Genomic DNA, 12,719 nt, shown 5'->3' with positions numbered 1-12,719 from the left:
GCAAACAGGAGCCACCCCTGGCTTGAAGGAGCTGGCATTGTTGGTGTTCCCGCAGCCCCTAGGAATCAGAGCCCACAGCACAGAGCGCTGAAGCTGGGGACTCAGCCTGAGAGGTGGGAACAGGGAGGACTCTGCACAGGCAAAAACATTTTGTCCTTGAGCCTTCTCAGTCTGTGCAAGACAGGAAATTCCTCAACTCTCTCGGGGCAGTGCGCTTTTCTGGCCACTGCAACCCAGTCAGAGAAATGAGATCTCTGCCTTTCCAATACTGGGCCCCCCGAGCCCACTCCCAGGAGCCTGCTGCCAAGGCCAGGGCTGCCTGGCTGCCCCTCTGTGAAAGGCAGCGATGCCGGGGAGGAAGGGAGCAGCAGGGGCCTGAGAGCCCATTCTCTGCTCATTCTCTCCTGGGGCTCCTCTGTCTCAACTGCGTTTGCACTCCAGCTCCATGCCCTGCACGCTGCACCTGGCTTGGGGGAAATTTTCCTCCAGCCTCCCAGCCTTCCCAGCCTCTCCCAGCCTCATTCCCAGAGGCTGCACTGGGAGAGCTCAGCCATGGATCATGTTTTATTTCCAGTGCCAACAGATAAAAATTCAGTGGCAAATTTGGAGTTAGGCCTTTCTCAGGTATGTAAAGCACCCTGGAAATGTATCCCCATGGCTACAAGCCGCCTGCAGAAGATCTGGTATTTGTGGCCCTGTGCAAATAAGAACCCAAAATACCAGAGTCTGTTTCCCGCAAACAAAACTTAGAGTTTAAGTTAGAGGTAGTGTAGCCCTCCGTCCCGACCCCTGCCCCTGCCCAAAGAGAGAAACAGGACAAGCTAAAAAAGAATTATTGAAGGTCAAAGCCACCTGGCTCGTAAGACAAAGGGCAAGATCGAGACTGGAAGCTGGGAGCTTGTCCTGCACCAGGGCTGTCCGGTGCTGGAAATAGACACCGGCTCAGCCACTGTGCTGCCCAGCTTGGGGAGGATTCCAAGAATAATGGAAAGCCTATTTATTAACCCGTCTCCCCAGAGAACCGAATGGGGGTAAGTGGGCCAGGCCTGAACCCAGAGAGGTCTCATTTTTATCTTTGACCAGATACTACCTCCCTCTCCCAGAGAGAGAGCTTTTCCCCCTCAGTTTTCATTGAGGTCATATTGATGGACATTAAACTGTGTATATTTATGGTGTTTAATTTGAAACCTTCACCTGTGAAACCACCACGGTCTTAAAAGATGAACATCTCCATCACCCCCAAAGCCTTCCTTGTGCCCCTTTACAATCCATGCCCCCAACGCCTGCCCCAGGTAACCACTGATCTGCTTTCCGTCACTATATTTTTCCTTTTCTAGAACTTTATATAAATGGAATCATCCAGTATGTACTCTTTCTTCATTGGACTCTTTCATTCCATGTAATTTTTGTGAGATTTGTCCCTGTTGTAGTGTCTGTCATTAGTGCATTCCTTTTTATTGCTGAGTGGTATTCCATTGTGTGGATATATCACAATTTGTGTATTCATTCACTTATTGGTGGACATTTGGGTTGTTTCCAGTTTGGGGCCATTAGGAATAAAGGGGTCACAAGACTGTTTGTGCACCCGTCCTTGTGTAGACACATGCCTTCATCTCTCTTGTGTGAACAACCAGAAGCAGAATGCCTGGATCATATGGTAAACGTATGTTTTACTTTTTAAGAAACTGCTGAACTCTACTCTTTTACACCCCCACCAGCAGTGTATGCAAGATCCACTTGCCCACATCCTTGCCAACACCAGTGCTTGGGATGATCCGTCTTTTTAATTTTTGGCATTCTAATGAGCGTAGTGTCTTTAGCTTTCTTGAGGTGCTTAAATCCCTTGAGATGGCGGTGGAGCTGTGCAATCGTAGAAGACAGTGACGAAGCTCTTCAGTTCTGTGTTAGGAGAGACATCAAGCAATATTGTTAAATGAAAAAGCAAGATGCCAATCACTGTGTATACTATGCTGCCATTTTTTTAAAAAAGAAGAAAATGAAAGAGTATGCCTATGTGCTTGTGTGTTAGACCATCTCTGGCAAGAGGAACAAGAAACTGAGATTGGGTTGTCTCTGGGAATGGACACTTGATGGCTGGAGGACAGCGAGAGGAAGGGAGACTTGACACATACTCTTTGGTACCATTTGAATTTTGTGCCATGTGAGGGTATTCCTTATTCAAACAAGTAAATAAAATTTAAGGAAAAAAATCTCATAAGATGCCAAGTGTTGGCTTCTCCCCCTCGAAGTTCTCCTGAGGAACTGGAGCCTTGATCGGGCAGGGCTCTGCAGAGGCCTCATTCTTTTCCTGCTCTCCAGCAAGAGCACTGTGATGCTGAGCAGAGAACTGGGCGCACCTTGTTTCCAGTGATCTCCAGGGCCTCCCCAAACGCCTCATCTGTTAGCAGTCAATTTCTGGTGGGAACCTGAGCCTCAACACAATCATGTGCCAAGTGGTCGGTTAGTCTGTGTTTGTCGAATAAATGAATGAATGTTCACGCACGTTCTGTTGTCTGCCACACAGAAAAGAAGAGTGACAGGAAGAGCGAGTACCTCCTACCCATGGCTCCCGGCAAGTCCACTGCGCCCCGCTTCCTGCAGGGCCTCTCTGATCTCAAAGTCATGGATGGAAGCCAGGTCACCATGACAGTCCAGGTGTCAGGTCTGTCTCTGCATCTCTGTCCTCAGGGTGTATGTGAAAATGGGCACAGTTGCAATATGGGCATTGCTCCCCTATGCTCCACTCAGATCTTTGGTCCCCCAGAAAATTAGCGTGGGACTGTCAGTCAATGGGCCCAAAGAAGACGAGCCTCTTGGTCCCTCTTTTTTGCTTTCTCTGGATTCAAGGTTAATTGGTCCAGGGGCAGAAGATGGCCATAGCTAGAAGAGTGAGGGGTTAATGTGAAAACATCGTGTGGCCAAAATAGCTGCAAGATTTTGAACCCTGGCACAAAACCAGATGATGTGAGAAGTTTCCAACTCTGGGAAGATATTCTCAGCTGCTCTATTCAAATTTTAAGGTGAGAAGATGGAGCAGAGGTCCTAAAACAGGTGTGGGGTGACAAGAGCATGTGACTGTCGGCCCAGTGTGAGATGCCACAGTCCTTGCTGGAGGCCAGTGAGAGAAGCCTGGGGCATCTTACTGACAGGAGCTCCAGCGAGCTTGTGCCTGGAGGCATCCAGAGCTCCCCTTCATTGCTAAATGGTTGCTGGCTGCTGACAGCCTGGAGGTCGCTCTCCTGCTTTTCCAGTTCCTCTGGAGCTGCAGAACAATAAAGCTGAGCGGTGAGAGAACCTGTGCGCTGGCCCCTTTAGGGATCCCCGGATGAACTCCTTGGCAGTCCTGTGACAGTCCCAGGTGGAGGGCTGCGTCTCCTCCCCTGCCCACACTTGACAGCATCAGAGGCGCCCTGCACCTGGCCCACAGACACGTGCTAGCTAACCCATCAGAGACAGAGGATGGTCTCCTCTCTCCTCGGGCCACTCCGGAGCCTGACGCCTCACAGCCTTCCTCAGCAACCCTTCCAGGGGCCTTGCTTCTCTGGAAGCAGAGCATAATGGCTCGGCTCTTACCACAGAGGAAGCCCTTATGGGTGGCCATTGTATTATATCCTGACAAATTGCTAGAAACTCCCTAGGAAAGTAGACTAGTAAAAACTGAAAAGGCTGTCCACCATGAGGCATTTTGGGGAATCCTGGATGAGCTGGTGCCCAGTGGACATTTGTGTGGAGTTTGTAAAACAAAATGCGCACTGAGCTTTCCTTCTCCTGAAAATTGACAAGGGAGTCACTGTGAAGTTACCATTGCACCACCTGGCCACACATGCACCGTGCAAGGCAGAGCAGCGTGGGCAACACATTCATTTCGAACCCAGTGATCCAGTTACCACTCAGTATGATCAAGCAGTTTGAATTCTAATTTTTTTAATTTATTTTTATTTTTTAAAGGTTTTGTTTTTTTTGGGGGGGGGAGGCGAGGAAGAGTGGCCCTGAGCTAACATCTGTTGCCAATATTCCTCTTTGTTTTTCTCCCCAAAGCCCCAGCACGTAGTTGTACATCCTAGTTGTAGGTCCCTCTAGTTCTTCTGTGTGGGATGCTGCCACAGCATGGCTTGTTGATGAGTGGTATGTAGGTCTGTGCCCAGGATCCGAACAGGTGAACCTCGGGCCACCTAAGCGGAGTGCATGAACTTAACCATTACGCCACTGGGCTGCCCCCTGAATTCTAATTTTAAAAGCTATTCTTCCTGGCTTTTATTTTTCATCTCTGAAATAATATTTTTTCACTTCTGGATTCTTTCTAGTTTCCCCAAATCTGTTGTTAAATAATTATAATGAGCATACATTGAGTACTTTCTTTGTGCCGGATGCTGTTATAATCTGCTATTCTAGTAGGCTGCTAAGGGGGGCTGTACTAACTTATTTAATCCTCCCAACAAACCTATGAGGTGGATGCTGTTAGAGTAGTTTATGGATGGGAAACTGAAGCCGAGCGAGTCCAACAAGCATCTAGTACAATACCACAGTCCAGTACAGAGTTGCCTCGTGGTCCAGGGAAGCACCTCCCTGACCAGTCCCCTTGCCCTTCCTCCCTGTTCAGGGAACCCGCCCCCTGAAGTCATCTGGCTTCACAATGGGAATGAGATCCAGGAGTCGGAGGACTTCCACTTTGAACAGAGAGGCACTCAGCACAGCCTCTGTATCCAAGAGGTGTTCCCTGAGGACACGGGCACCTATACCTGCGAAGCCTGGAACAGCGCTGGAGGGGTCCGCACCCAGGCCGTGCTCACAGTGCAAGGTGAGGCTGCCCAGCGCCAGGGAGGAGGTGCTGCCCTGGTCTCTCCAAAAGTGATTTGGAGGCAAGGAAACCACATGAGCCTGCTTTGTCCCTTGGTCCCATCCCAGCCCGAGAGGCCAGCTCCCCACCCTACATCTCAGGCTCTGGCTGAGTGGGGCCAGCCATCTCTGCCTTCTGAAGTCCCTGTCCTCTCTGGGTTATAAGTTCAAGCTGCATGGGGTGCTAGGAGAGAAATCTCGAATACACTTAGCAATTTGATGATGATAGCTTTTGAGGCGAGTTAATGGGTCTGTTGGGGTCTTTACCTTTAGAGGCCCTATATTTAAGAGAGACAAGTTAAGCACACATAAAGCAGGGTGACAGCTCTTAACCCTGCACATCTGATGTCGATCATTAGCACCTAGCCCAATGCCCTTGTAGTCGAGGCTATCTCCCCCTGCTTTGAATATACAAATGCATGTTAATATCATCCTCAAGAATGTAACCAAGACAGATTGGCCCTGAGAAGGATGTGCTGTATCTGTCTATCCAATAAAAGTGATTTCTGGACAAGCTGTTATTTGGATAACATGCTGTCTTCAACCTTCACCTCCTCGGAGAGTTGAATGGATGCTGTCTGCTGAAAAGCCTCCCTCTCTAACGCAACCCTTTGCCAACTTCCAGAGCCTCAGGATGGCACCCAGCCCTGGTTCATCAGTAAACCACGCTCGGTGACAGCCTCCCTGGGCCAGAGCGTCCTCATCTCCTGTGCCATTGCTGGTGACCCCTTCCCCACCGTGCACTGGCTGCGAGATGGCAAAGCCCTCTCCAAAGACACTGGCCACTTTGAGGTGCTACAGAATGAGGACGTGTTCACCCTGGTTCTAAAGAATGTGCAGCCCTGGCATGCCGGCCAGTATGAGATCCTGCTCAGGTGCGTCACGTGTCCTGCCAACCTCCTGTCACCCCCAGCCCCCAAATTCCTGCCTCCTGTCAAAGTCCCTACCTGGGACTGGGAAATCAGAGGAAGCACAAAACAATGTGGGGCTTGGGCTTCAAGGTATGGGAAGTGCTGACCTGGAGCTGCTGACGAGCTTTTGTTTCTTCCACTTCAGTCCAACAGATGTCCATTGAGAGCCTTCCCTTCTGAGCTCAGTTCCCAGGAGTCCTCTGTCGTATTACATCCTGGCTTTTGTTCCTCCATTATTTGGTGTGTGGAGAATATGAAGCAGGGAAAAATGGATTAAAATTGGAATTTTAATCCAATTTAAAAATTTTAGGAGGATAGAGGGAATGTATTAGTTATCTATTGCTGTGTAACAAATTACCCCAAAACTTAGTGACAGTTATCATCTCACAGTTTCTACAGATTGGGAATTTGAGGCAGCTTAGCTGGATGAATTTTGGCTCCAGTTCTCACATGAGATTGCATTGAAGGTGTCAGCAGGGGCTGCAGTTGCTAAAGATTTAACAGAGGCTGGAGGATCCACTTCTAAGATGACTCACTCACAGGGCTGTTGGCAGGAGGCCTCAGCTCCTTGCCACGTGGACCTGTCCATAGCGCTGCTTGAGCGTCTTCATGACATGGTAGCTGCCTTCTCCGGAGCTAGTGGTCCAAGAGAGAACAAGTTGGAACATGCAGTGTCTTTTACAACTTGCCCTTGGAAGTCACGCACCATTACTTCTGCCATATTCTGTTTGTTAGAGTGAGTCACTAAGTACAGCCCATTCTCAAGGGGGCTGGAATTCAGTTCCACTTCTTAGAGAGAGCAACATCAAAGAATTTGTAGACGTTTAAAAACCACTCCAGGGAGGTTAACTACCCCCATTCATTTTTTCCTCCCTTTCAAGGTCTTGCTACATTTCACAGGATGCTAAGCTCCAGGAAGGCACACTGGTATGTTCCCAGTGCCTAGAACAGTACTGGTCTGGCCCATAGTCAGCATGTGGTAACTATTTGTTAAGTAAATGCGATCCAGAAATGTTCTTCTACCTTTAAAATGCTCTAACTCTTAAAATTCCACGCCAACCCTGGGTCGATGGAGCCAGAATGCAGCCCCTAAGGTTGGCGTTGAAGAAGAGCACTGTCTGCACCTTGACCCTGCAGATAGGAGGTTGTGCCACATCCCGAAGATGGTTGGACCTGCTCTGGCTCGGGTGCCTGGCCACTTTGCAAGGGGCCTGCTCTTCTGGATAAGTCATTTTCCCACACTGAGCCCATCATGTTCAAGGCTCTGAGCTAAGGACAGGCTCTGTAGTTGCATGCCAAGACTACTGCCATGATGGAGCACTGTCCTTTCAGTAATCGCAAAACCCAGTATGTACCCATCCACTTGGATCCTTTCTGGCATGTGCTTTACACTTGTATTGGGTAGCTTTTGCTGTGTAACAAACCACTCTAGTACTTAGTGGCTTTTAAAAAATAGCCATATATTATTTCCTAGGCATGTATGGGTCTGCTAGAAAGTTCTACTGAGTTGGAGAAGGTTCAGTGAATCTCAGCTGAACTAATGACATGTCTGTGGTCAGCCAATGAGATGGTTGTGGGCTGGCTGGTCATCCTGCTACCATCAGCAGTATGCACAGAACACACCGATGGCCTTGTGCCTCAACCAGTTATTATCAGGAAGGCAAATCTGCCTCCAAAACAGAGAGGAGATGCACTCTTCCTCCCCTGGGCCAGTGCAAATAATGGAAACTGATTATGAGTGAGAATAGAGCTTGTCTGTGTGGAAGGAGTGGTGCCTGAGACAACACTCGTGTTGATCAAGCCAGACACCATAGAAAAGATGAGCTTGTTGTGGGATTTTGAGGAAAACAGGCTGAGGCTTGGCAAGTGAGTAAAGGCTTGGCTGTTGAGGACATGTTGTTGGATAGGCTGAGGGTCGGGAAGAACAGAGCAACAGCTGTGGAAGCGTGCCAGGCCAGAGGGGAGGGTTGCACTCGGAGGTCGGCAGGCAGACTGTCTGGGCCCAGCTGGGGACAGTCATAAAACTTAGACTGTCTCAGCTGGAAGGGGACTTCAGAAGTGATCTAGCCACCTCTTTATTTAATAATGGGGGAAACTGAGGTCTCCAGGTCATGGACTTGCTCAGGGCCACCCAAAGGCCAGTAGCAGAGCCCAGGCTGGAACCCTCGTCTCTGTCTTTAAGTCAGATGCTCTTCCGTTCCTTGTTTCTCCCAAGTGCACTGGGACCTTGGGGAACCTGGGAAATCGCACTGAAGTCCCCACCTCCACAGCCCTTGCCCCTCTTCCCTCCCCAGAGTCCAGCCTCTTCATTCCTTGGGGAGGCTGGTGCCCTGGCCTTGGCTTTGCCTCTAGCTGAGAGGGAGCAAGTCAGTGGAAAGTTCTCCTGGGAAGTGTATGCCAGGCCTGCCAGGAGCCTTGCTGCCCACCAGCATTTTTCATCCTGACAGAAATCAGACCTGGACCCAGGACAGAATGCCTTTCAAGGAGGAAAACTGGACAGCTGGGAGGAAGCAGGGTGGGAGTAGGGGCGGAGGGGGTCCTATCTCTCCCTGCTGAAGTTGTGGGGTAGGTATGGGCTGTGGTTTCTACCTCCCCTTCCCTTGCCAGCTCTTGTCTCCTGAACTAAAAGGGGAAATGTCAAAAAGTCAGCTCCAAATTCCAGCTGAAATATTTGAAAGATTGATGCTTGCCAGGAAATTAGTTCTTTAAACTAATATTGCAAATAAAACCCATTCCCGAGGTGAGTGATCCTGAGAGGGACAGGGTCCAAGGCTTTGTGACAAAAAAGTGGTCTTCTTGTTCAGGGCTTGGGTGGCGAGGGCGAAAAAGATTCTTAGTTTGTAAAAGTTGCAGCTCGTAGGGTGATAGCCCTGTATCCTCTGTGGCAGCACCTGGGCTGGGCGTGGGGGTGGGAACCTCATCCTCAGCCCCAAGCCTGACTTTGTAACTAGTATGTGCAGGCACCAAAGATGGCCCCAAGAGGCTGTTACAGCTGGTTAGATCATCTGGTATGTGGGTCCCAGGCCAGAGGCCTCTCTGACCTTTGTAGGCCCCAAATGAACCCATGATTTGCCTTAAACGCCCAGCAGAGATTTAAGTTTGTGGCTGTAGAAATGGTGACCCCCAGAGCATCCCAAAGGATGATCAACTTAGCGGGCCGGCCATGGTCTCCTAAGTTGTCCACCTTCCGTCTGCCCCCTCTGACTTCCCTGGGGGCCTCGGGGTGAGACCTGGAGGTGGGTTGAACAGCAGGTCACCTGTGCTCCCCTCCTTAAGGGCAAGTGACAGAAAACAGCAGAAGTCCTTACCTGCTTCCCCCGTGGGGAGATAGAGCTCACTCCAGCTCAGGGGACAGGGCGCCCCACCATTTAAAGCCTCTGCGGGGTCTGGCTGTGGGAAAGCAGGGCCATCTGGTTAGTGTCTGCTTCTGACTTGCATCTGGGCTGTGTTCTACTTGTGACAGGAGGAAACTCAGCTGAGGAGATGTCAAAAAGGGCTACTGGAAAAACGCGGCCCTTGGGCATTCTATTCTCCTGCTGCACGCCGACCCCGGGCACCACAGCCTGGGCTTGAAGGAAAGGGAGAAAAGAAAGGCCTAATACTGGCCAGCAGCCTGGCAGAAGTGGGGTGCCAGGGGGCTAGGCCTCACTCCCAAATGGCCTCCCATGCTTATTCTACAGGTTGACCCAAGTGCTGTCAGCCTTCTGAGTGTTGAGTGCTCAAGCTGTTCCAAGAGCTTCTCAGCCTTCCCAGGGCCTGGCAGGAAGGAGGCACCTAATCGCTGTTTGTTGAGCAAAGGAGCACCCCAGGCCCTCAAACTCTCCAGAAGTGAGGCTCTCTGAACCTTGAATCTGCACCCCATGAGAGCCTGAGCATTGAGGAAGGTGGCCAGGAGGGGCCCCGACAGATGAGAGAAGGATGGGAGGGCAGCAAGATCAACTTCTCCTAGCTCCATATGGGTCCCAGTGCCCAGGACCCTGAGAATCATCGGCCATGTCATGGGCTGCCAGTGTCTGACCCAGAGCTGGCCCTCCATTCAGTGGGAGGCCAGGCAAAGCGAGGTGGATACCCGCATGCATTGGCAGAGCTACGTGACCACATGCTCAGATGTCTATCCATATGGTGACGACTTGTGCGTGTGCGTGTGTTCCCAAACATGGACCTGCAGGTGCAGGTGCCCAACAGGTAGACCCCATAGACATGTGTATCCATGCCTGTGGTTGATATATACATACACGTGGAGACACGCACAGACACACACATATCCCAGAATAGGTTTGTACTCATGCACACCGTAGGGTGGGGTCTTGGATTCAGGTAGACTCAGGTCCCAACTCTTTTCCCCGCTAGTTAGTTCTGAGTTTAGGCAAATTATTTAACCTTTATAAGCCTCATTTTTCTTACCTATGAAAATGGTGCTGACCCCAACCTCACAGAACTGTCATAAGATTCAGTGAGATGGATTACGTAAGGAACCTGTCATGGAGCTCAGTGCACCTGTGGTAGCATCTGAGACACGCATCAGCTCTTCATGCTAGTCAGACGGCCACATTCGGGGGAATGAGGGCGAGACCCCGAGAGTCCTAGCACTGCCTCACAGAAACTCCTGAGCTCCTTTCCTTACCTTTAAAATGGGTGTGATAGGGTGCCAGCCCCATGGCCTAGTGGTTAATTTCAGTGCACTCTGCTGTGGCAGCGACCCACATACATACACAGATGTTAGCTCAGCAACAATCTTCCTCACCAAAAAAAGAAAAAGACGGGGCATGATAGTGCTCTCTACCTCACTAGGGTGTTGTGGGGACAAGAAAGATAATGGATGTGAAAGTCAGGAGGATGCTGTATAAAATGGAGGGTTATTATCATGAAGAGTCTCCTTTGGCTCTCAGACCTGCCCCACTTCCTCCCCCCACTCTGCAGAACCTTCTTGGCTGGTCAGAGCTCAGAAACGCCAGCAGATGGCAGCCTTGTAGGGTCAGAGGGCTGATCCACTATAAGTGCCTCCGTGCTTGAGCATGGTGCAGAGCGGCCTCAGCTGGTCCTGCACTACGGGGAGAGTGAATGGTTTTAGCAGTGGGTTGAAGAGTCCCAGGACCTCTCCACCTGAAGAGAAACGGCCAGCCATGGAGGGAGACACCTGTTAGGTTTTTAATGCAAAGAGTTGTAAGGGCATTAGCCAATGGGTAGGGATTGGAGGGTGTTCTCATTTTGTGAGCAGGCGAAGGGGAAGTTGCAGTTGTGGGGCCATTGTGAGGAGAGGGAAGTAACTATTTCTGTATAAGGGAGCATGATGGGGTCAGACTCAAGGTCACTGGGCAGGCTGACGGGGGCCACACAGTCTAAACTGAGCGGCTCCATCATAGCCCCCAGCACCTTTCATCTTCATTCTTCTCTGAGTGAGTGATTGATTGATTGTATTATTTTTGCAATATACTTCAAAAAGTATTCCTACTTCCTGATGCCTATCTTAGCTGTTGTCCGGAAGATTCTTTCTTTTTCCTTTTTAAACAAGAGCTGGGAACAGAAAGGGTGACCAAAGGGGAGGAGGGCCCTGCCCTAAATCTAGGTCTGGTGTGGGCGTGTTGGGGTTGCAGCTAAGCCTGTGGTCCCATCTTCCCTGGAGGCAGCCAGCCCGTGGCCAAATTCCTGCTTGCCCTGCCTGCCCGCCTCACAACCTAGGCGGAGCAGACCCTTGGCTCACAGAGCCCCTTGATCTGTATTGATCCCTTGACTTCTCCAGGAACCAGGTTGGCGAATGCAGTTGCCAGGTGTCACTGATGCTCCAGAGCAGCCCTTCCAGAGCTCCACCACGGTGAGTGCCCCCTCAGGGCTGCCTGGCCAGGCCCCATGCCACCACCCACTCACCTTCGTCCTGGCCCTTGCAGGCCCAGCCAGCAGCCCGGGATTGTTTGTATCCTCCAGCTGAGGCTGCCCGAGCCAAGAGGGAGAGATTGGAAGGGGAATGAGGGAGGGAGAGCAGGGGAGGAGAGGGGGGAGGTTTTTTTTTTTTGCACACACCCTTATAAGGCTACTGAAGTCATTACCGATGTAACAAACCAACTAGGCAAGCAAGCGCCTCTCTCCAATGTTCCCTTCTATAAACACAGCCTGGCCAGCCCCTACCCCGCTTTCCCCTCCCTCCACCCTCCCTCCCTCAGGGATTTGCTCTCCCCTGACGGCTCTTTCTTACCCAGCCCCTCTTCCTCCTGCTACTTTCCTTTTTCCCTTCACTGGTTGCAGGGGGAGGGAGCCTGCCAGCTGTGAGGGCCTCTGCGGCCGAGGAGCTGGTGCTGATGGTGGTGGTGGAGACTGCTATGGGACCCTGAGGCCCAGCTGGCCAGCAAGAGGGCAGGGTTGGCCCGAGGAAGAAGACAGTGAGGACGTGCGGGGGGTGCTGAAGAGGCGCGTGGAGACGCGGCAGCACACCGAGGAGGCCATCCGCCAGCAGGAGGTAGAGCAGCTGGACTTCCGTGACCTCCTGGGGAAGAAGGTGAGTACCAAGACCTTGTCAGAGGAAGACCTGAAGGAGATCCCAGCTGAGCAGATGGATTTCCGCGCCAACCTGCAGCGGCAAGTGAAGCCAAAGACTGTGTCAGAGGAAGAGAGGAAGGTGCATAGCCCCCAACAGGTCGACTTCCGCTCTGTCCTGGCCAAGAAGGGGACTCCCAAGACCCCAGTGCCTGAGAAGGTACCACCACCAAAACCTGCCACCCCGGATTTTCGCTCGGTGCTGGGCAGCAAGAAAAAATTACCAGCAGAGAATAGTAGCAATGATGCTGAGGCCTTGAATGCCAAGGCAGCAGAAAGTCCCAAGCCCGTGGGCAATGCCCAGCCTTCAGGGTCCCTGAAACCCATGGGCAACGCCAAGCTAGCTGAGACCCTTAAACCCGTGGGCAACACCAAGCCAGTCGAGACCCTGAAACCCGTGGGCAACGCCAAGCCTGCTGAGACCCTGAAACCTGTGGGCAACGC

At 51.3% G+C, this 12,719-nt stretch overlaps 1 protein-coding gene across 8 annotated transcripts in view; it reads left to right on the top strand.

The window, feature by feature from the left end:
• The window catches only part of MYLK (myosin light chain kinase), a 257,906-nt gene that overhangs the window by 163,453 nt on the left and 81,734 nt on the right, over positions 1–12,719 (top strand). For all 8 annotated transcript variants that reach the window (XM_046658090.1, XM_046658087.1, XM_046658086.1 and 5 more), the window contains 5 exons: positions 2,525–2,662; positions 4,601–4,798; positions 5,462–5,711; positions 11,488–11,559; positions 11,988–12,718. In XM_046658090.1, the coding sequence (XP_046514046.1) occupies positions 2,525–2,662; positions 4,601–4,798; positions 5,462–5,711; positions 11,488–11,559; positions 11,988–12,718 (1,389 nt within the window). The remainder of the gene's footprint in view (positions 1–2,524; positions 2,663–4,600; positions 4,799–5,461; positions 5,712–11,487; positions 11,560–11,987; position 12,719) is intronic.

Source organism: Equus quagga, chromosome 4, assembly GCF_021613505.1.
Source record: "Equus quagga isolate Etosha38 chromosome 4, UCLA_HA_Equagga_1.0, whole genome shotgun sequence".
NCBI classification, from domain to species: Eukaryota; Metazoa; Chordata; class Mammalia; order Perissodactyla; family Equidae; genus Equus; species Equus quagga.
This window is presented reverse-complemented; position numbering and strand designations above follow the sequence as displayed.